Source organism: Ambystoma mexicanum, chromosome 7p, assembly GCF_040938575.1.
Source record: "Ambystoma mexicanum isolate Mex_15411 chromosome 7p, UKY_AmexF1_1, whole genome shotgun sequence".
In the NCBI taxonomy this organism is placed as follows: Eukaryota; Metazoa; Chordata; class Amphibia; order Caudata; family Ambystomatidae; genus Ambystoma; species Ambystoma mexicanum.
Genome location: NC_090939.1, coordinates 928,187,564 through 928,211,535, shown reverse-complemented (window position 1 = coordinate 928,211,535; position 23,972 = coordinate 928,187,564). Strand labels below are relative to the sequence as shown.

The 23,972-nt window shown below is 47.7% G+C and overlaps 1 protein-coding gene across 1 annotated transcript in view; it reads right to left on the bottom strand.

The window, feature by feature from the left end:
* The window catches only part of LOC138526455 (zinc finger protein 583-like), a 260,072-nt gene that overhangs the window by 235,736 nt on the left and 364 nt on the right, over positions 1-23,972 (bottom strand). Inside the window, exon 2 of the mRNA XM_069637227.1 lies at positions 23,516-23,642. Coding sequence (XP_069493328.1) covers positions 23,516-23,642 — 127 coding nt within the window. The remainder of the gene's footprint in view (positions 1-23,515; positions 23,643-23,972) is intronic.

Here is a 23,972-nt window from a genome sequence, read left to right as displayed (position 1 = left end):
TAGATGTTTTTATAGGGCAATCCCGCAGAAAATGTCCTGAGGCCCCACAGTACAGACACAATTGCATCTGCTGTCTTCTTTCTCTTTCCTTTTGAGTTAAGGGTCCCTTGACCCCCCCGAACTGCATCGGTTCTGATACATCTGTTCCTTTGAGGGTAACATTGGGTTTAACCAATACCCGATTCTCGAACTTAGCTCGATCAGCCTTTCTATTCTGAAGTTGGTGGTCTAACTGGACCCCTAACTCTATATATTCTGCAAAATCCTGAGGTGGGTTCACAACTGGGGCCAAAACGTCTTTGAGTTCACCCCGAAGTCCACAATGAAATAATGTAATTCGTTTTACTTCTGGCCATCTGGTTTCCACCACTGACCTATTGAAAGTGGCGATATAGGTTAGTAGATCCTGGTTACCTTGTCGTAATGATAAAAGTTTGTTATCCAGGGCCTGTCCCTGTGAATGTCTGGCAAATAGTCTTTCCATGCTCAATTGAAAACCTTGAAAATCCCGAAGAAGAGGGTCATCCTGGTTAACTAATGGAATTGACCAATCCGCTGCGCTGCCACTAAAATATGATAGTACAAAGGCTAGTTTGGTTTGGTTGTTCGGAAAAGCTCCAGGTCTGCATAAAAAGTTCAAGCGGCATTGGTTCATAAATACAGCAAACTTTTTTGGGTCCCCAGCAAAACGTTCGGGTGGAGCTAAAGGAATGCTCCCTGGTAGAACCACTTGCACAGGATTGCTCGATGAAACAGGAGTTGGATTCCCCCCCCCCCCCCCCCCCCGAGTCCAGGTAATGGCGTTTGCCCAGCTTGGTTTTGCAGTAATTGTCTAGCACGATCATCAGTGCGCTCCTTTGACACAATCAGTTCTCACCTGAGGGCACTAGTCTCTTTGCACGCGGAGTGCACTTCTGCCCTAAGTTCCCTTAACAATAGGGCTAGTTGGTCGGTTTCTGAGGTTTCCATAACGCCCGGGTGGGGATTTGCAGATAGGCTTCGCATTCTGTTACGCTCACCTGGCTCCCACAGGGACGTCGGTCGGACCCGGACAGCTGCGGTCTCCACCCACGTGATGCGTAGTGCAGCGATGACTGACTGGATCTGCCCTCCTAATCTTGTCTGCTTAACCCGTAGAAATATTCTCCTGCAAGTGGAGGGATGGATTTAGCCACTTGTGGATTCAAGTGATGGCACCCCCACAGTCCTCCCCAACTAATCACCTCCGAAATGCCCTCACAGCAATCTCACCTTATATTGTGGAAAGATGAGCTCTCCATCCTGCGTGGATTTGCAGGGGCGCATCGATTCCAGTTACTTCACTGGTTTGAAGGCTCGGGAGAGTTCCAGAGAGTATTGACTCTGAGGTTCCTGGTGAGGACCAGTAAGTATTAAGTTCATAGAGTTCAATATGTCCGATGTTCACTCTTGTTCCCCCCTTCCTTTCTTGTCTTGCAGCTGGCTCGTGAAAAGATGCTCTTGTGGCAGCTGGTGGCGCTCAGGTAAGAGTCTGTATTACCCGGCGCTGTCCGGTAAATGTTGCACGTGGAAAACGTGTTGTTTTGTCTCTCTTTACAGATGCGGCACGTGAAAAAATGGCGAGTCACAAAAGGATGCCTCCGGTGGTAAATCAGGTAAGTCTATGGTGGTAAGAATTATATTTGTTGGTTCCCTCGGCTCACCTTGTGGTTTTCTTTTGTCTCCTAGGTGCCGAAGTTCGGCGAAGAAATGATGGAGGCAGCGCCGACCCGAAGGATGCTGTGAAGACTGGTGAGTATGGCGCGGCGCTGCAGCTGGAGGTGTGGCGTGTGCAGAAATGATGTTCTTTACAGGTCCGGAGACGAGATGGATCCAGAATCAGGTGTGGAATAGAAATAAGTTAGTTTTCTAACCTTGTCCCTTTCTTTCCTCTTTGTTTTAGGACCTCCAGATTCGAGGCGGGCATGGCAGAAGACTGGATGCAGGCACCGTGAGCGTTACACTGCTTGATGCAGAATAACGCGAAGCGTGTGTTGCTGGTCGGGCGTGGTTTAAATAGCCTCAAAAGTAGTCCCAGGTAAGAAGTCCCTAGAACCACACCCGAGTAAAAAATAGTCCCTGTAGAAAAATAGTCCCTTTCAGGCTTCATGTTGGATTGGAGTCATTTGCAGCATGGTCTGCCTGAGGTTAGTAATGACTATGAGCCTGGCGCCTTAGGCGCCAGGACTGATTTCTACTATGAGCCTGGCGCCTAAGGCACCAGGACTGACCCCAGATAGCCCCTAGTCGGGGCTGCTGAGGTTTTACTAAATGTCTAGATGCCTGCTCCCGGGGCTGATGGGCTTGGTCCGGATGCCTGGGGGTAGGCATCATGACAAGGACCCATGTCTGCTAATGAGAGAAGACGCAGAAGAGAACACAATTTGTCCATGTATTGTGGGTCTTCAGAGCATCAGTTGAAATATTGTACAGAGATTCCATCTCGGCGTTCGGGAAACGCGCAACCCCGAGTCTACGCAAGGGATACTACGGGGAAGGTGGTACAAACCCTTGCAACACCACTAACACAGGAGAAGACAACTGACTGATGATATTTCAAGTATCATTCAACCCTACTAATGGAACCTCGATTCCGGTATTAGCCATGTTGGAATGCGGTTCTGCAGGCAACTCTATTGACTCCTCATGGGCACAAGACAAGGAAATTCCGCTCAGGCAGAAGAGGAAGCTCATTCCTGTGGAAGGTGTTGATGGACGTCCATTGTTGTCAGAACCTGTTACTATGGAAACATTACCCTTACAGGTAACCATGAAGGATCCTACCGAAGAGATAATCTTTGACACCATCAGGGCTGCTCATTTTCCAGTCATACTTGGCATTTCTTGGTTGAGACTTCACAACCCTTCTATTGATTGGAGTGCTAATCGACTGAGTTTCAACTCAGATTTCTGTGGAAGGAATTGCATCAAGAAGCAACTGGTTGAAGTTCCTGCTTACCCTATCAACCAGTCTACTGTTTCTATTCCTGCCATTCCCATCTGTAAGGATGAGGCAGGAAGGCAGGGATGGAGAAATCAAACATTCCTTTATTCAGGTAAAAGGATGAAAGAAAAAATGAATAACAGGAGATTTATGTCAGTCTTCTTCTTCTATATGGATGAGGTCTCCTCTTAGTCCTCGTAGGCCCAGAGAGTGTCTGGTGTGTCTCTCTCTCCGTCAGTCCGTCTGTCCTGAAACAGTGGGAAAAGAACACACACAGTCCCTCGTCAGTTTCTTTCTTATATAGGGGTGAGACAGCAGTCAACCAATCAGGAGCAGCGTTGTTACTACATCTATAAAAATCCCCTTAAGCCCCGCCCCCTTTTCCACTGATCGAGGTTTGCTACTCTGCTTCCACCCATGCCCTCCCCTCTTGGACCCGGTTGCTGCTCGGAAGACCCACAGGTGAGTCTATCATGTAGCATGCGTGGGGAGCGGGTATCACTCCAGCCTCGTGATTGAGGTCTGTGTTGTCGGACCACTTGCAAATCTGTGTGGCCGTGTTGTGCGATTCAGGGACTTCGGTTATCCCTGAGGTGTTAGACAAGAGTGTTCCGCAGTGTGCAGCGTTCGTCTCCCACTCGGAATCAGGGTTGCCGGGTTCTGCCACGTGGTTGGACCCTGAGCCGCGGACGCCGTTCCTCCGCAGTTTGCGGCTGTGTTTGCCGGGTTCTGTCACGTGGTTGGACCCCGAGCCGGGGACGCTGTTCCTCCTCAGTTTGCGGCTGTGTGCGGGTATCTGGTGGCCGCGTTCATAAGGTTCACGGCGGTCCTTAGGCTCACGGCGGTCCTCGGTTACCGTCAGGTGGTTCTTGGTCGACGGAGGTCTTCCATGTTCACACCATCCAGTATCAAGAATACAAAGAGGTTTTTGAAGATGTTGTTCCCAAACTCCTCCCACCTCACCAACCTGAGGATTGCAGGATAGACTTAAAGGAGGAAGTCTCACAACTTTTCGGTAGGATGTATCCGTTGTCCCAGCAGGAACAGACTGCCTTGAAAGAATATCCGGACTCCACTCTTCAGAACGGTCTGATTCGGAAGTCAAGATCCTCCGGATGTGCATCACTTTTCTTTGTAGCAAAGAAGGGAACGAAAGAACTACGCCCATACATAGACTATCGAGAACTAAACAGAATTACTGCCCGGGTTCGTTATCCCATGCCCTTGATAAGGGACATTCTTGAAGCTGTTAAGGACTCCAAGATCTTCACTAAGATCGATCTACGCGGAGCATACCACTTACTCAGGATCCATGCAGGCGATGAATGGAAGACCGCCTTCCGAACACCGTTGGGGTTGTTAGAGTATTGTGTGATGCCGTTTGGATTAGTCAACGCCCCATCGGTGTTCCAGCGGTTCATGGACCACATTTTCGCTGATATGCTAGGAACTTCCGTAGTAGTGTACTTAGATGATATTTTTATCTACTCTTCCACTCTAACGGAACATCGGAACCTTGTTAAGGAAGTACTGCAGAGGCTCAAGGACAATCGTCTGTACGCTAAGGTCGAGAAGTGTACCTTTGAGGCAGCCGAAGTACCTTACCTCGGCTTCATCTTATCCTCAAATGGAATACGGATGGATCCGGATGAAGTAAAGGCCATTATCAGGTGGCCAGACCCTTCTCCTAAGGATATTCAAAGATTTCTTGGTCAGGCTAATTTCTACCATCGTTTCATTCCTCACTTCTCGGAGATGGTACTTCCTCTGACAATGCTTCTCTAGAAGGGAAGTGTCTTTGAATGGAATCCTACCGCACAATCAGCCTTTTCGGACCTCAAGAGACGGTTTACCACAGCTTCGGTGCTTATTCAACCGGATCAGTCAAAACCCTTTATTGTGGAAGCAGATGCTTCAGGTGGAGCCCTCGGAGCTGTGTTGTTACAAGAGGATAATGAAGGAGTAGAACATCCCATCGCCTACTATTCGCGTACTCTTACAGTGAGTGAACGAAACTATTCTGTACTTCAGCGAGAACTATTAGCTATGAGAAGAGCTTGCGAGGAGTGGAGACATTTATTACAAGGGGCCACGCATCCATTTCTAATTCGCACTCACCTGTCATGCCTGCGCCATGGGCGCATCCATTTACACTCAATATGGACTATTTGTTTATCATTTATTTACAACAGACTCTTGGATCCATCTATATTTACTTTGGGAACTTTATTTCCCATTTGCGAGACTTTGGTGCCTTATTATTTTTGCCAACAAACTACGCATACCATAATGCACTTGGCTACAAGCATCGATTCCTGGCTGTTCCTATTGGCCATCAGAGGAACTACACCCCCCAGAAGCCCTAGGGATTTGCTCTGCTTCCACCAGCCCAGGAACAGAAAGGGAGGTGGCCGATTGCCTGCAGGTGTGCTTAGCCAGGTGCAACCAATTAGCCTGCCTCTGTGCTGGGCTAGGCAGTATAAAAGGCTGATGCCTGCAGTGGCTCAGCCTCTTGCATCTGAGAGTCCTTCCTCCACCTTTCGCGTCTTCCTACGGATCTTGTATGCTGTTTACCTTCACTCCTGCTTGGACCCTGCCTTGTTGCTTGCTCCACCCTGCTGCCTCCATCCATAGCCTCTTGGCTCCCTGCCTCACTGCCCTGCCGGGCTCTCCACATTGCAGCCGATCACGCTCTGCTGCCTTCCAGCCTCCGCCCTTGCCCTGCCGGGCTCTCCACATTGCAGCCGATCACGCTCTGCTGCCTTCCAGCCTCCGCCCTTGCCCTGCCGGGCTCTCCACATTGCAGCCGATCACGCTCTGCTGCCTTCCAGCCTCCGCCCTTGCCCTGCCGGGCTCTCCACATTGCAGCCGATCACGCTCTGCTGCCTTCCAGCCTCTGCCCTTGCCCTACCGGGCTCTCCACATTTGCAGCCGATCACGCTCTGCTGCCTTCCAGCCTCCGCCCTTGCCCTGCCGGGCTCTCCACATTGCAGCCGATCACGCTCTGCTGCCTTCCAGCCTCCGCCCTTGCCCTGCCGGGCTCTCCACATTGCAGCCGATCACGCTCTGCTGCCTTCCAGCCTCCGCCCTTGCCCTGCGGGCTCTCTACATTGCAGCTGATCACGCTCTGCTGCTTTCCAGCCTCAGCCCTTGTCCTCTGGGCTCCCTGCTCTGCAGCCTGCCTCACGCCGGCTGCCTTCAGGCCTTGTCTTCTGGGCTCCCTGCTCTGCAGCCTGCCTCACTCCGGCTGCCTTAGCCCTTGTCCTCTGGGCTCCCTGCTCTGCAGCCTACCTCACTCTGGCTACCTACAGCCCTTGTCCTCTGGGCCTTCCTACTTTGCAGCTTATCACGCTCCGCTGCCTACTACCTACCTTTTCCGCTGGGTTCTTGGCCTAGCAGCCCTCTACAGTCCTCTGCTACCTTCTACGTTCAGCGGCCCTGTCCCTCAGGGTTCACTCCTTACTGCCCGGCCCTTATGGGATCCTTGCCGTGCAGTCTGCTTTACTCTGCTGCCCTAAGCCCTTTTCCTCTGGGCTTTCTACCTTACAGTCCAACTCCTGTGGGCTTACTCATTGCTTTCCTGCTCCTCTGAGCTCTCAACCTTGTTCCTTACTGTCCACGACTTTCCCTTCATTTCCTTCTGCTAGTTTGCTATCACCTCCTTTCCTGGATTTGTCTGTAGTATCTTCTCTTGTACTGTTTGTAGACCCTTTTGTACAGAGCTTGACTGTTGGTTCCCATCAGTCAACCTCTGCCCCTTCCCTTGTCTCGTTTCTACATTACAGACACCCATAGCTGCTGTTCCAAGTCATGAGCAAACAGCGTGGGCCTCTGTTATAGCAAACTGTGCAGAAGGCTAGAGTATTTCCAAGGTTCGTGGAATACTCTTTTCCTATATCTGCATACACCCCAAGAGGGTATTCATTCTGTATCTTTTCCCTTGCTACTCTTGCCTACTCTTCGTTCTCTTTCCTTTCCGCTGTGTGTGTTCTTATCTGTCCACTTTATTTGGCACAACCACCCAAACCCTTTCTGGGTGTCCTGTGCCACTCTTAATAGAGTGCCATCCCTGACATCACCACAGGAATCTGCGGGTTCTCCAGCAGATGGAATGCCGCAATTCCCGTCATGCCAGATGGGCATACTATTTCTCCAACTTTGATTTCCAGATAACATATATACCAGGCTCACAAAAGGGAGTAGTTGACGCCCTTTCTAGAAGCTGGTCGGAAGAACAAGGAATGGAAGTTACACCTACAGAGAAGGAAAGGATGTTGCCTACCACAAGATTTATAGCAGTGATCAACTGCTTTCTTCAGAAGGTTAGGAAGGAATACAAGACATGGACTAGACAGAAGCTAATGTCTAAAGGTCTTCAAGAAAGAGGTGGATTATAGTTCTACAATTCGACTCTTTCTTCCTTCTTCGCAACTTCAAGCCAAGGCGCTACATTTTTGCCATGATCTCCCATTAGCTGGTCATAGGGGACAAAAGGTCACCTACGAACTATTGGCCAGAAGTTTTTGGTGGCCTTCGATGAGAGCTGATGTTAACTCATACGTTAACTCCTGTTCGGTATGTGCAAGTGCAAAGGTCTCTAGACAGAGGCCTTTAGGACTTCTACAGCAAGCTGATTTACCTTCTCGCCCCGGGAGAATCTATCTATGGACTTTATCGTAGATTTACCTCCGTCCCAAGGGAAGACAGCTATAATGGTTACTGTTGATTCCTTTTCCAAGCAGGCTCATTTCTCCTCTCTAACAGGAGTGCCTTCTGCTTCTGAGACAGCTTCTGTGTTCCTACGAGACATCGTAAGACTGCACGGGTTTCCTCGAGTGATCGTCTCAGTCAGAGGAGTACAATTCACCTCTACATTTTGGTCCATTTCGTTTAAGGAACTAGGGATCCATAGAGCATTATCATTAGGATACCACCCTCAGTCCAATGGACAAACGGAGAGACTAAATGCCACACTGGAGGAGTATCTGCAATGTTTCTGTAACAAGGAACTAGACAATTGGGCATCATTGTTAGCCATGGCGGAGTTCACATATAACAGCAAAGTACATACAGCTATCGGAATGAGTCCTTTTCAGTGTACCTATGGTTATCATCCGCATTTTCTACCCACCAATATAGCCAGAAGTACCATGGCTCCGGCAGTAGACGAGGCAGTGTTCAAGATCCAACAAGCCCATCAATTGGCTTTGCAGACTCTAGAGGAGAGCAGAAGGAACTACAAGAGATTTGCCAATGCTAAGAGAAGACCAAATCCTCAATGGGGCCCTGGTTCAATGGTATGGTTGTCCACCAGGTACTTACCTCGCTGGACACGTATGGGCAAATTTTCTCCAAGATATATCGGTCCATACAAGATCGAGGCTATGATCAATCCTGTCGCTTACAAGTTGAAGCTACCACCTCGACTCAAGAGAATACACCCGGTATTCCATACTTCCTTACTAAAGGCTTATGTGGAAGATCCTTATCATAGGAGTGTTAAGAAGACGAGTGTAGCAGATTTCAAAGAAACCAAGGAGTATGAAGAAGACAGATTGGTTGATTCACGTTATCGACAGGGTATCTTACAGTATCTGGTACACTGGAAGGGATATCCCAGATCAGAGAGAACCTGGGATCCCAAATCCCATATAAGTGCTCCAAGACTTGTTCAGAGGTTCCACAGGTTGTACCCGAGTAAGCCAGGTGGTGACTGACATCGAAGGGGGCATACTGTAATGCATCGACCTTGGAAGGTTTGGAACCGATGGAAGTACACCTAACATGGATGCTGGAAGGTTCGTGTTGCGGTCTACGCCTCATCCAAGATGGCCGCCAGCACGTATTTACGCACAAAGCACCAGTGCTCCGATGCGTTGTATCTATGTACTTTCGTATCTTACCAGCGCTGTGTTTCTGAATCTCTCGCTACCTATTATTGATTCCTGTTGTTTATTCATCTCTCTTCTTCCACTATCTTACACCGAGGTTTACGTACTTTTTTTTGGGTAGCTTTCCTTAATACGGTTGGATCCCTGATAATCGCACTTTGAGGTATGTTCTTTAACTCCTCAGTCTCTGTATCTTTCCTTTCCTGCTACGTACCTTGTTTACTTTCGCCTTGCCTTCCAGTTTCATTTCAACTTACTCTGTTTTCTTCCGCCTGGAGTTTCTTCTCTCGAGTGGCAGTCTATCCTTTCTAAGGCTACTAATTACCGGTTCGTCGGTACACCGTCTTGGCGTTCTTCTACCATCCGGCCATTCTCCTGTGCTCCTGGTGTGCCTATTCTACAAATCCATAACTTCTACAGTAGCACACCTTTAGTTCCTTTGGCACCACCGGCTACTAGAAACTGCCTTTTGGACAAGATTTCTCAGTTCTCTCGATGAACTGTTATGGTCCTTATAATCTTATCCTTGCTTGTGAAGAGAACTGCTGTATAGACATTCAAGACCAGAGCGCATACTACACAGAAGAGAATACTGGACTCGCTTCTACACTTCTACCCAACCTGAAGAAGACCATTCACACAGGGTTTTTTCAGCTTACGGCTTTTCCCCTGGAATAGCGGGTTTGCTCCTGGGAGGCTTCTGGGATTTGGTTCCTATCAGGTCACGGTGGCATCCGGGGAGTCAGCCAGTATTTGCATCAATGAAGGAGTAAAGAAACCAGAAAGACACGAAGGAAAAAGAAGACAGAACTCCAAGAAGATTCCGCCAGTGATTCAGGTGAGGAGGAGTTGGAAAGGAGGGGAACCAGGGTTGCAAGTTTTGACATTCGCTCTCAGGTGAGAAAGGGGGAATTCCGTGACACAAACGACTTCAGGAAAATTAGCCAAACCTGAAAAATGTGTGTTTGGGGTCAAATCAATCTCTTACTTGGGGTTCATCCTCTCCGAAGACGGCATCAAGATGGACGAGATGAAGGTCAATGCCATTCTTGAATGGCAGGCTCCCACTACCGTCAAAGAGATCCAAAGGTTTTTGGGGCTTGCAAATTTTTACCGCAGGTTTATACCCAACTTTTCAAGAGAGTTACTTCTTATCACAAATCTCCATTAAAAAAGCATTGATCCATTTCACCGGACTGAGTCGGCAGAGGACAGTTTCCAACAACTCAAAAAACAACTTTTCTGATCGGGTCACATTCTCCTACAATCAGATCAGACCAAGCCTTTCATCTTAGAGACGGACGCATCGGCATCCGCGATAGGGGCAGTATTGCTCCAAGAAGTAGAAGGCATCGAAAACCCCATTGCTTATCTTTCAAAAACCCTATCTTCGAGTCAAAGGAATTATTCTGTGTTAGAAAAGGAACTGCTTGCCATGAAGCAAGCATGTAAAGAGTGGATAAATCTCTTACAGGGCGGAAACCATCCATTTACCATACGCACAGACCATCGCAACTTGAATATTTTGGATACCATGGAGTGTATTAACTCCCATCAATCCCGATGGGCCCATTTCTTTGCTCAATACCATTTCCTGATAACCTATATTCCGGGTAGCCAGAACACAGTGGCGGATGCCCTGTCGAGGAAGAAGTCCCAGGATGACCTACCATCGCAGAATCCTAACGAATGTTTCCTAACTTTCGAGTCATAGCCACGGTGGACACTTTCTTGCAGCAAGTTAAACATGCCATAGTACAATCCCGGGAATCTCAAACACTCTTACCCGAAGGGATCACAGAAGAAGAAGGATACTGGTTCACGGGCAAACTGTTGTATATCCCTACTGACAGTCTTCGCAAGAAAATAATGTTCTGGTGCCATCACCATCTGGCGGCGGGACACAGAGGATGGTCTGGAACATTGGATCTTATTCAATGCACATATTACTGGCCGAATCTGAAACAGGACGTTAGATCATACGTTAAGGTTTGTCCGGTCTGCGCTAAGGCCAAATATCCATCAGGAAAACCCATTGGACTCCTAGAACAGATCCCAGTTCCCACGCGCCCTTGGAGCAAAGTTACCACAGATTTCATTGTCGATTTGCCAAGAACATAGTCATGTAATTGTATCATGGTGACCGTTGACTCATACACCAAGATGGCACACTTCTCACCTCTACCCCAGGTTCCATCAGCAGAAGGAATGGCAAGAGTGTTCATCCGAGACATTTTCCGCCTCCATGGTTTACCGGACAAGGTGATACCGGACAGAGGAACGCAATACACTTCCAAATTCTGGAGGGCTGTTTGTCACCTATTAGGTATAGAAAGAGCCCTATCATCCGGATACCACTCACAATCCAACAGTCAAACATAAAGGACTAACGCAACGCTTGAGCAGTATCTTCGCTGCTATTGTAATCAACAACAGGATAATTGGAAGCCTCTATTAGCCGTGGCAGAGTTCGCTTACAATAACTCCACACATTCCACAATAACCATGTCTGCCTTCTACTGGTTTTCATCCCCGAAGCATCCACCCTACAACCCAACAACAGTCCAACCTACCTGCCATCAACGAGTTGCACAATAGGATTAAGGAGGCACGTTCCACTGCCCGTTCCGAGTCTGGATGCAACTGTGCAAAGAGATAAACAGCAGGCGGACAAACATCGTCAGAAAGGTCCCAAATGGGAAATTGGCTCAAAAGTTTGGCTCTCTACAAAGTTTCTTCCTCGATGGACTCACCCTTCTAAACTATCTCCTCGGTTTCTGGGTCCTTTCACTGTTCTGTCTAAGATTAACCCTGTTGCCTTTAAGCTCAAGTTACCACCTAACCCTAGGAAGATCCATCCTGTTTTTCACTCTTCTCTTCTCAAACCTTGGGTTTCTCTTCCAACTGTTCACCCTCAGTCCAATTACAACAACTTGTTGCCTGATGCTGGAGAGGAATATGAGGTTTCTCATATTTTCGACTCCAGATTCCGCAAGGGACGGACGGAATACTTGATAGGAAAGGTTAACCAAGATCCGAAGATTCCTGGGAGCCATCCTCTCAGGTCCACGCTCCTTTACTCTTGCGCACGTTTCATAGGGCGCACCCGGGGAAACCCGGAGGGGTGGCTCTGAGGAGGGGGCATACTGTCAGGCGCCCGAACTCCTGGAAGCAGTGGAATCGCTTCCGTTGGGGCGGCCATTAAATGTTCCACCACACTCTCTCAAACCCATGATGACGGTCTAGTCTTTTTTCCTTCCGGGTTGTTGGCGCTCGGCTCGCCAGGAGGTACTTCACTGCCTTCCTCCCCGGCGCGTTGCAACGTTGGAGTTTTTGCTTTCACTTCCTCTCCCTAGTTGGGTTCAACGCTCCCCTGTGTTTTTTGCTCTGTATCTTTGAATCCCTATTTTCTAGGGTTCCCTTCTTTCTCAGTCTCCGGTCCTCCCCCTCTCTTTCCTTTCCAGTTTTCCCTCTACAGAGCTCAGCGTCCTTTTCCTCTAGCTGCCTTCACAGCTTTGCCTTCAGAGCCTTCTCTGTTTACTGTTTTACTTCTGGCTCATAGCCGCGGCTCAATTTTCTGTGGTTGGAGCCGTGCTTACCTGCAAGTCAAGATCTGCATTTATACGTCTTCTCCGCTTCATATTCACCGACATCAGGACATCTTCATCAGCTGGGGTTTTTTCTGCTAAGTGCTTTTTCCCCGAACACATGCCTGCCTCAGTGAGGGGGCCCCAGTGCTACCATTTACCGGTGGCCACTGTGGTTTCGTATCGAGACAGGTCTCAGTCATCACAGCTGCAGAAGTACAGAGAGAGCCCCGTACACTACCCTTCGGACACCAGTTCAGCAGGTCAGGAGTCGGAGGGAGGAAGTGGGTTGGAAGAAAACGAAGTAAACACAAGTGAAAGTGTCAAACGTGACAATATGGCTCACTCTGGGTTCCTGCATCGGGAATGCCACCTTCCTGGCACCACGTTAGGCCCCCAGGACTGACTTCTGGTCTAGTTTCTCTTCTGCACCACGGATGTTGGGGGACGGGTGAGTGTGCAGTGTGCACCTTATACAGGGCAGTGAACCAAATGCCAGTGGAAGGAGTAGTGTCAGGCGAGCTACATGAATGCATATCAGATGCATATCCCACTCTATTCGTACAAGATGACCAGCAGACATCTTCCACCTGAGGTCTGAGGGCTGCATTTAACATCCTGCAACCATGTGGATGGTAGGAGATGAAATGTGCTGCCTGGCGATAACACCTTATGCTCAGTGCGAGCGCATTTAAGAGAGCGGCTTATTCCATCTTATGGCCTTGTTGGGCTTTGCCATCCAGCTGCTGTGCTTTCCAAACACCATTTCCATGCCTTCGAAGCACAACGCCTCCTTGTTGGGGACTTTGCCATGAGGTGCAGGGAAACAAAAGCACCTTCCATCATGGCCGACCTGGTGTGCGGCCTGCCTCATTGCTGGGCTGCCTGACTGCACCTTCCTTCTGATTGGTCGTGGTGCCCGATATATGGACCAATCAGGGACTGGTAGGCAGAAGCCGGCCCCCTGATTCCCAAGGCCCGTTCCAAAGGCCCGTTCCAAAGGCCCTGTCTGTTCCCCTCTCCGTTACCTGGTTGTGTCTGGGAGCCCTTCACTACACCCCCACATGTGCATACGGAGGCCGAGTAGACCACGCACGTTCCAGACACTGAACAATTGGAAATCGAATCACTTCTATGAAGGTCAGCTCTCCAATTAACTTCTTTGACCCGCTTACCTCACTCCTTGAACTGTCGCACCCCTCACTCATCTGGACTCCCACAATTTCACCTGCTTCTACCATAATTTGAATGTAGTTGTGCCCTGGAGCTGCATGTGTTCCACCTGTTCCTACCATAATTTGAATGTAGTTGTGCCCTGGAGCCGCATGTGTTTTCACCTGCTCCTACCATAATTCGAGTGTAGTTGTGCCCTGTAGCCGTATGTTTTCACCTATCCAGCCAAATTTCGAATTTAGATGTGCCACCTACATCCTCTACTGCCTGCCCCTGGTTCTCCTCCTCCCATCGTCAAGTACCATCCTACCCCACCCTCTCAGCTAGGACTCTCCTTTTCTCCTACCTTCCTGTTTTTATTTATGTATTGTCCCCATCTCTGTTTTTCAATCCCCCAACCTCTCCTTTCCCCGCCTCCCACTTGCCCATTCCCGTATATCTTAATTCTGCTCAACTATTCGGAAATTAGTATTGCCCAGTAGTCTAGCTTTCCTATGCTCCTCCTCCACTCCCCCCACTGCATTTATATCATGCTGCCATATGATTGTATGCAACTTAACATTGTATAGTAACCTGTCTGTTTCTACCCTGCCCATCCCAACCTATTTTCGTAAGGCACTTTAAAGTTAGCCTGTCGTCAGACATGAGAGTTATCTCCACTGTTATATGTACCACACCCTTCTGTCCCCCTGTTAGGCTTGTGTCCCTCCCAGCCCTCTTGGTCCCCCCATTATGCTTGTGTGGCCCCCCTCTCTCCTCATGTTATGCCTTTGTGTATTTAAATAGGTTTCACCATCAATGTCTTTTACCAACGCTTGGATTGACTTTTGGACACATTGGGCCTCATTACAACTGTGGCGGCCACGAGTTGTGCAGCGGGTCCCGCTCTGTATGCCTGGTCAGACCAGATGTGCAGAGCGGGACCTGCTAGCAGAACAGGATGCTAACAACGGGCCCGTCATTAACGGGCCTGTTGTTAGCTACCTCCCCATTCCCATTGAGTCCTATGGGGGCTCAAATGGGAATGGGGAACTACCAGGTCGGGGTCCTGCTAAAGGGAATTTCCGGGCCCTCCAAGGTCGGAATGGCCCGGTAAGTCCCCTTTTGCGGGACCCTGGACCGGAGTTTGGGGGGTAGCCATGTCACTAAAAACGGCATGGCTACCTCCAAACTCGTAATGAGGCCCTTTGTCTCTTGGGGCTTCACCCCCTCAATTCTCATGCTGGACCTTCCCTGGATCTCCCACTCCAGTTGGCCATGATTCATGCTGTGCCCATTGTCTTTGTGAATTCCTTGTCTACATTTTTTGTCCCCTTGCAACATTATGTGCCTCACTGACCTCGTTTTTCACTCTCCCCTCTATTTCTCTGCTCTCTGCACTGTTTTTTATTCTCTGTTCTCTTCTCCTCTCCCTTCCCCCTTTTCTTCCCTCCCCCCCTTACTTTTTTATGCACTTCTTCTGTCTGAATGGTCCTTGGACCTAGTATGATAGTAACTTTGTTCGTCTTCTCCTCCCCTCCTTACTTCTTCCTCCCCCTCCCCCCAGCACTATCTGAAATGTCATCAGGCCTAGTAGGATAGCCGCTTGTTTTGTTCTCCCCCCTTCTCCTTCCCTCTCCCTCACCTCCTGTATTCTCCGGCTCTACCAGAAATGTCATCAGGCCTAGTACGGTGGTCGCCTGTTTGTTTCCCATTTCCTTCCTATTTGTGTCTTAGCACTTGCACTATCTGAAATGTTGCTAGGCCGAGTATGATAGTTATTTCACATTCTTGTTGTTCATGGTCTGTAAGAATGTTTTGTATTTTCGCCTGTTCCCTCCCTTGTTGTGAAGCGCTTTGAAACACATTGGGCCTCATTACGACCCTGGCGCTAAGGGGTCTGCGCCAGCGTTAGCTGCGCGGACCCCTTACCGCCAACTACGAGTTCCTGGAGCGCCATGGTCATTTTTCCGCCCGCTTTTTGCGGGCGGAAAAATCCATGGCGCTCTGGGACCTTGGTGTTAATTACGCCACCGTATTTTACGGTGGCGTAATTAACTCCTTCCCCACTCCCATTGAGCCCTATGGGGCCGAAATGGGAATGGGGAAGGGTAAATGGGTCAATGGGGACTTACCGCCCCGCCGACCTCGGAATGGGGCGGTAAGTCCGCCATCCGCCATGGCGTAAAGGGACTTTGCGCCATGGCCGGAAAGTCCGTCGCTGGCGGAAAAAATCCGCCAGGGTCGTAATGAGGGCCATTGTCTATAGACGTTATATAAATAAACCATCATATCATATCATACCATACTATTGTATGTTCTACCCACCCTCCGCCCCCTTTACCTTATTTGTGTGAGGCACTTTGAAAAACTAAGGACGTTCTTCAGACATGAGAGTTATCTCCACTGTTATATGTATTACTTGCACTTTCCTGCTCTGTGCAGGCTTGTATCATTCAGAAGTTCCAGGGCTCCGAATGACTTGTTTTTTCCAACTACCCCCCCCGACCCTCTTAAGCAATTTGAAACACTTGTTGTGTGTAGGCGCTATACAAATGAACATTAAATAAATAAATAAAATCAGAGACTGTCAAAACACAACAGGACATGTTCAGGGCGTGGGCACAAGAGAAGGACATTGACAGGCACACATATACAGAAGGTGGTCAGTGGCAGCATGACAATAGTTTTTCGGGCGGAAAGAACACAGTATGGTGAATTACAATCAGTGGTGTTGGCTTTGGGAAGAAACAAGATAAGTCCATCTGAGCGAGAGATGCCCATGCCACTTGACAATGGCCTACAGCCAAAGCCAGATAAGGAGTGGCATGTGGCGGGGGGTCCACAGCTTGAAGTGATGAATATTATCCTACAGAAGAGCAAAAAGGAGAGCTAAAGGAAATGTGAGCGGCTCCTGGCGGACTGGAAATGGGCAGATGAACAAATGATGCCATATATCAAAGCCGGAGAAAGAGCAAGACAATGGGTATCGGTGCCCGACAAAGATGGCCTGGTGGCCCACAGACAAAGAGGGCTGGCAAGAGCACATGGACATTTGTGTGGCTCATTGGAAGAAAAAACAGAAAGAGGAGCCAAAGAAGGAGCTGTTCAAACAGATGGATGTGAAAGGCACACAGTGGGAAGAATGGGTGTTTGTTCTCCATGGCTACTGAGAGAGCGGTCAGCGACCAGGAATTCACCATGCAAGATGCTATTTGGGAGAAATATGACAAGCACTGACAAGTTGTTGCTGACACTGACTGCGGGTGCACCTAGGGACTGGGAGGTACTAGAGACTGACTGCATACTGGAAAGCAAGAGAAAGATTTACTTTGACTTGGACACTGCACACAAACAAAGACACATGAAGGGCATGGTGCTGAATTTTAGAGTGACATGGATGCTAAGAGCTAGAAAGGGAGGGACATGCAGTTATGGACGTTTATTTGTTTTAGATGCACCCTAGATAATGGCTGATGATGATAGTGGGGGGTGTTTATGAAATGCAGTGAATTAATGGCTTAAGACGAGTTAGGACATAAATGTTTTGCTTCCTTATTGTTTATGTATATATCAGAATAGTTTTATTGCAGTGTGCTTTATGTAGAAGTAGTGCAAGATTTTGGACAGATATTGTAGTGGTTTATAGATCAAATGAGTAGAGAAAAAAGTGGGACTATGTTACCATCTCTGATACTGCACTTTCTTTTGGCTTATTTGAGGTACATTGGATGCAATGGGACTGGCCTACAGACTTGCCTACGAGACTGGCCTAACAGCTGAACACCTGTGCCAAGCATTATCGCAGAGCAGAGCTGAGCTGTGGAACGCGTGATGCCTCAGGCTAACAAGGCCAGTTCACAGCCCAGCTGATAATGTACACATGGACGACGTTGCTGGCTCAAATCCCAAGGCCAGAGGCTTCCTTACAGAGCCTTTTGCAACTGCAGGCTGTTCTACATAATTGACATACTATTTCATGGGTGGAGAATGGATTTACCCACTCCATTTGTACATATGGATGAGCCAGGCCTGGAAGTGGCAGAGCATAGAGCACCCTCCCATGCACTGGTGTGTATTTGCCTTACAGGGCACATTTCCCTCTACTTCTGGTCTCCTGTGTATTATATGTGTCCAAGTGCTGAGTGCCTGCTATGTGGGGGCACACTGGTATCATGGGGAGCAGGACAAGCCTGCAACAAGGGACAACAGGTATAGATCCTCCATCTGGATATACTTGATGCCATGTCCTCCAAGAGTCATGACCAAGTATCCCAGTGTATGCTGATATGAGGGACGAGTCAAGACTGTCCTACTCGCCAGTGAAGGTGCAAAGAATTCCAGTCCCAAATAGCTGTCAAATCCTCTCCAGCTCAGAGACCTTGCTGCTTTGCCAGGAACCATCGACCCTGAGAGGACTGGTCCTACAAGAAGCACACCTCAGCCGAAACAGTTATGAGAATGAGAGGCGGTGAAGGGTCAGGAGGGGACACCTTTGGCAGATGGGCAGGATCTAGTCCACAATGTAGACCCTTCAGAAAAGACATGGGTGGGGTCTGGAAGGAGCTGTCGAAGCCTGTTTTTTTTCCATGACAAGTTTCTGTTGATGAAAAGACTTGGGGACAGAGGAGGGCCCAGGCTCATAAAACCAGAAACACCCATGACACTACATGCCCTTGCATTTGAAGAAACTGCCTGACCAGGCCATCTGGAGTTGAAAGAGGCAAGAGAGTTTATGGCATAGCTTGACTGCCCAAACCTCTGACAGGAGGGAAAGGCCCTGCTTGTCTTTATATATACTAAGCCCTGTGAGAGTGAAAGATGCGACTGCTCCAACTTCAAGAGGAACCTCAGATTTCACAGAAGCTTGATGGTCCTTGCTATGTCACGGTTCACGGCGCCTGGGTCCTATGCTTCCAGAAGTCAATTGTCGAAATATGGATAGCCCAAATTCTTTTTTGGAGAAAGAGTGCCATACTGAGGAAAGGAATTGTTGGGGAAAATTCTCGGAAATGTGCTAATTCCTCTCTACCCTACAGACCCCCAGCAACTTTGCTGGATTTTAGGACTTCTAATTTTTAACCTGGAGAGAGTGAGGCCCTTTTTCCCACTCTCACATGTATTTTTAATATGATTTGAACTATGTGTTTCTTTTTTAAGTATGGAGTCTGACAAACTCCATAGTCATCATCTTTACACTGTGTCACACAGCACCCTCAGTGCAGTGGCACAGGGAAGTCTTTCTGATTACCCAAAGGTTTAAATACCTTCTCTTGGATAAACTACTGTTTCGAAGAGCAGTGAAGTGAAATTGACTTTACGTACATTTGTAACTTTCTAGACCCAGCACACACTATCTTACAATAGGGTGCTGGAGGGGTTACTTGGTATCCCCTTTGTCTAGTTTCTCATGTAACATTTTTTATGTAACCCTTTCCTTGATGAATGGCCGGCGGCAGTGGTTTACTTTTAACTACCGTGGTGTGCTTTTACCGCAGGCTGCGTTCGCAGCTGCAGTAAAGCGCCCAAGGGTGCCATTTTTGTCAAAGTGGCCCTGGTCTTCTTTTTTCACCATTTCTTTGTGGAAAGGTCCTTCTCGAGATTTACTTTGCGCGCCAAACCCGGTTTCGTCCCTTTGTTCGTTTTGTCTTTGGCAGGATTCACAAGTGAAGCCCGCCTCTGTCTCCAGGGTGTCTGGCGGGGGCAGGAAGCGAGGGAGATGCCCGAAACTCCATGTGCTTAGTCTCCTTGGAGACAGGAATGCACTCCTAGGTGAAGGGCCGACTGGCTGTCCGGCAAGGATAGCCACCCTGCTGGGTGACTAACAGCTAGGCTGGAATGAATGGGAGAAACCTGCATAAAAGGTGAGGCTTTTTGGCTTGGAAGGCAGAGTCGACCAATGGACGAAGGAATCCGAACAAGTACTTGGAAGAGACACCTGCTGCAACTCCTGGACCGTTGGTTTGCCCGGTGAAGCCCTGCTGCTGTGCTGAAGCTCCGAATTCGTCTCGATTAGAGAAGCCGTGCAAGGACTTAACACCAGATTGTGTGCGTTGCTTTTAAGTTGGCCAAGAGCTCCAGGAAGCTCCTCAGGACTCCCAGGAAGCAGGACTGACTGAGCCTCAGCTACCTCTAGAGAGTGCTGGACACCAGATGCAAGGAAAGGCCATCTCAGCAGCCAAGAGTCCACAGTGGTGCTATATGCTGAGACGCGAGGAGCTGAAACCGCAAAGTGCCACTGAATAGAAGTTGTTCCTTTTCTGTCGCCGACTGTCCCATTGCAGTGCAGGAGTCCTCCAGACGTCCTCCCTCTTGTCTCCACGACTGAGGCCCGGGAACACAGGATCTGCAGAGCTGCACAGGAACGGAAGCCAGCTGGAAACATTTTTCTTCTAACCAAAGGTACTGTAAAGTCTAAGAGAACTTACCTCTTGTTGTGTAACCTCACTTGTTCTCAGTGTAGACTTGTCTGGGTTGCTTCTGTAGAGTTAGCCGGTCAAGTGGCACAGCGAGTAGAGCGCTCACTTTGACACCCGTTCAGAGCTTGCTAACGAAGGTTCGAATCCCGGCAGGGCCAAACTCAGCCTTTCATCCTTCCGAGGTCGATTAATGAGCACCACACACCGTGGGTAATACTAAGCAGCGCTCAGATACCAGAGGGTTCGTAGCGCTATATAAATGCTAAATAATTATTATTATTTACCTCACAAGCCTAATCAGCATGTGGCCATACTTTGATTTCTTCTTTTCTACAAAGACTTCTAAAATATTGTGCAAGACTTATCTACATGCAAGAATTGCTTCAGCTCACCTAGACTCTTGTCCAATTGACTTTGGCCTGGCTCCCTGAATGACTCTTCTTCCCTCTGACTGTGTGTTTTGCCTTCATTCCAGGAAGGGGTTAACTTACTTTGCATTGGGGGTTACCAAAAGAACTGCTTCAGAATATTTGTGAGATCTCTTGTTTTATTCTAATAATCTTTTTCTTTGACATACTCCTAATTATCCCCCTAAATGCAACAGTGATATATTAATGTCCACAGTGTCCTAGCTATTTAAGTCAGCAATAATTAGGGGGAAATCAGGAGAAGCTAAAGGTTCAGAGGGAGCAAACCTGACATATCTTGAATAAGAACAAAAACAACAAGGCTCCCACACCTTTGGTTGGTTTGTGCAAGCAATTCTCTGGATAGTATTTGGGTTATCACAATTGCAAAAACAGTACAAACAATGGCAAGTTGAGGTTCACGGAAAATACAACCTGACTTCATAAATAAATGCTGTTAAAATGGGTAATGTTTAATAAAAAAAGTAATGTTTAAAAACAAATACATAAAAGCCGACATATAAAAACTAACAAAGTGACTAGTGCTCAAAACAGTGCTAAGTGTTAATCACCAACAATTGGTAATGTGCAAAATGTGCTGTAAACCTGTATCTCTCTCTTATAGATACTATGTTAACATCAAGTGTACCTATATACAAAATGACATCAGGTTATTAATACCTTGATTTTTTTGTTAGGACAAGCCACACAAATACAACATCTGAGACCTTCATTAACAAATGACTCAAATCTAGATGCCTTAGTCAAAAAAGTACCTAAAGTGCACGTTTCACAGTATTTCTAATACTCCTTGAGATACTTTACATTAGTATCTATGAATGCCCTAGCTATTTAAGTAACCTGAGGGTGTGGGAAGTGTCTTTGTGCCATCCCAAATGGGTACTTGCTGATTTAGAGAAACTAAGCGTGTGCATTTTGGAGTGTATTTGTGTGTTACTATTATATTGCCCCTTCTGAAGAAGACTTACTCAAACTGACTGACAAATAAATTAATAATTGTTCAATCAAGAAACCTTGAGTGTAAGAGTTTATTTGAATACTTGTCACTGTGAATCTCCCCTACTGCTCACATTGACCCCTCTTGAGATCAGCCTGGTTCCTCAAATGCTACCAACCTGTGTAGTACAGACTTATACCAAAGTTTGTGTTCCCATTGCCAGGAGGTCAGGGTTGTTGTAGTGCACCCAAACGGTAGTGCGTACAATCTTGCCTAACAAGGCCTCACACAAAACCTCTCCATTTTACACCAACATTAGATGGTCATGCTGGCGCAAATCCAATTGATTCCCATGGAACCATTGGAATGTAGCATCTTCAAAAAGCAGACGAATTCCATTAAAATCCACTGCAAATGATGTGTGCAAAGCGTTATTTCCTGGCAGCAGTGATATTTTTTACAAAAGAACGATAAAATAAAAAAGTCAGATCGATTTTACCCTTTTCTACTTACTTTCTGTTTTGTAAATGTGGAAACTTGCATGCAGGGAACCCACAGCACTTAAGCAATACCGTTGGTGGTCCCCTGGAAGTATTTACCACTGTTTACAAGATGAACCCTACTGTGTGGCAGTCTAACTGCCAATCCGCTGGATTTTGCTGGCATGCGAGGATCAAGAAGAGGCTACCTGCATACTGGCATCAGCACAGTTTTTGTTCGACACACCCATCTGAATGGTCACAGACGCTTGGGGGGAGGGGAGTGCGAATGTCCATGCTTCCCACTGTATCCAGAATGAGGGTGTAAATTTGACTTTTTAATGAATCTTTCACATGAATAAGGCCAGCCAATTTATATAATTCAGGACCAGACCCGTTTCTGGGGCGGGCAAACAGGGCAGCGGCTGGGGGCTCAGAGTGAGGGGCGCAGGGATTCTACAGGGGCAGGTGTGATCACTTACCCCACCAATGAGGGACTGTCATCAGATAAACATCCATGCGTGCGGCACAATGACCACGGACAAAATACAGGAACCTGTTTTTCCCTGAAGTGCGCCCCCTGTTACAAACACTTAAAACCTCTGTAACATTTTAAATGGTCCTAACGTTTGCAGTGCACTGCCAGCCTTAGACAAGTGGGGACCATTAGCCCCCCACAGGGAGGGGATTGCCAGAGCTGACTGAGTGCTGCAATGCCTGACGATAAAAGCCAAATTCAAGTAAAACAAAAAGGGCAGGGTGGGTGATGGTCAGGAGGGTACTTGAGGTGCTGGACGGGCTTAGTCAGAAAAAGAAGGGGAGAAAGATAAATGATGGGGTTAGTGTGTGAAAAGGGAAAAGAACATGAACATAGGAATTAAAGGAGAAAATGTACAAGAATTCCAGAATTGAAGAAAATAAGGGTGGGAGGGAGAAAGTGAACATTGCATGGGAAATAAAGGGCAAATAACGAGGAAGGTAGCAAATTAAGTGTCAAATGAGAAAAAATGGTGAAGGTAAAAGGGTAAACGATCAAAAGAAAGCAAGGGACTGAACAAAAAATAAAAAAGGAATGCACAATGGAATTAAAAAACGAAATGATGTAAGAGGGAGAAAATTCAGGCCGAAAGTAGGAACATGCAAAACAGGGGGATTAGGAAAGGCTGTGCTGCACACACAGAAAAGGGGAACAATATGAATATGAAGGAATGCTCACATCTGTCCCTGGATCTTGCGTGCTTCCTATTCCATACAAAGTTGGTCCTCTGCCTGGATAAGTTGTATATGACCTACTTAGTGGTGGTGGCCTGGGCAAGTGTCAGAACTCAGCCGTATCTGCCAATTACTGGCATTGGTATTTGGGTCAGTTGCCAAAAGTTCCTGAAAACATATTGCAATCGACATGTGACTGGCTAATACCTGAAAAACGCCAGGACATCTTCCAGCCCACAATTTTAAATGGGTGTGGGGCCAGCCTGCACAATTGTTTTTGCCAACCCCAGGTCGTTGGACCCATAGATGTGGAAGCTGTACCTGTTGCTATAATGAGGGGGGCTGGGCAAGTTGGAGGGGCGCACTTTAGCGGTTTGCCCTGGGCCCCATGTTGCCTGGAAACTGCCCTGTTCAGGACCTGAAACAGAGAAAGACAGTGTACGCTCACCCAGAGAATCGAATGCTCGGTGTATTTCCTTCATCACATTCTTGTAAAGTTCCTGCTGCCAGTGCTGCAAAAGCTTCCATTCCTTTTCAGAGAAACCGGCCGCAACTTCACAAAACGTAAGTGGTGCCTGGAAGAGAAAGTTTTAAAATACAGATTTTTTTAAAAAATATATACGACGACACTTCCTAGGATATCATATCAGCCTGCCTTTATAGTCGCGCATACGTTCCCAAAGGTATATTTATTAGTGACAACTGTGAGTTATTTTTTTATACTATACATTTACATTAAATACCTAAATGACATGCTGCGAACACGCAATAAACGGCAATAAAACGTCTGCATGATTGTGCACGCTGTACACAATCTGGCTGCACATGTACTTCGAAAGTCTATTTGAAGCATTCATAAGTAAACAAAGAGTGCAGGGGTTTTACTGAAGGGGGCTAGCATCACG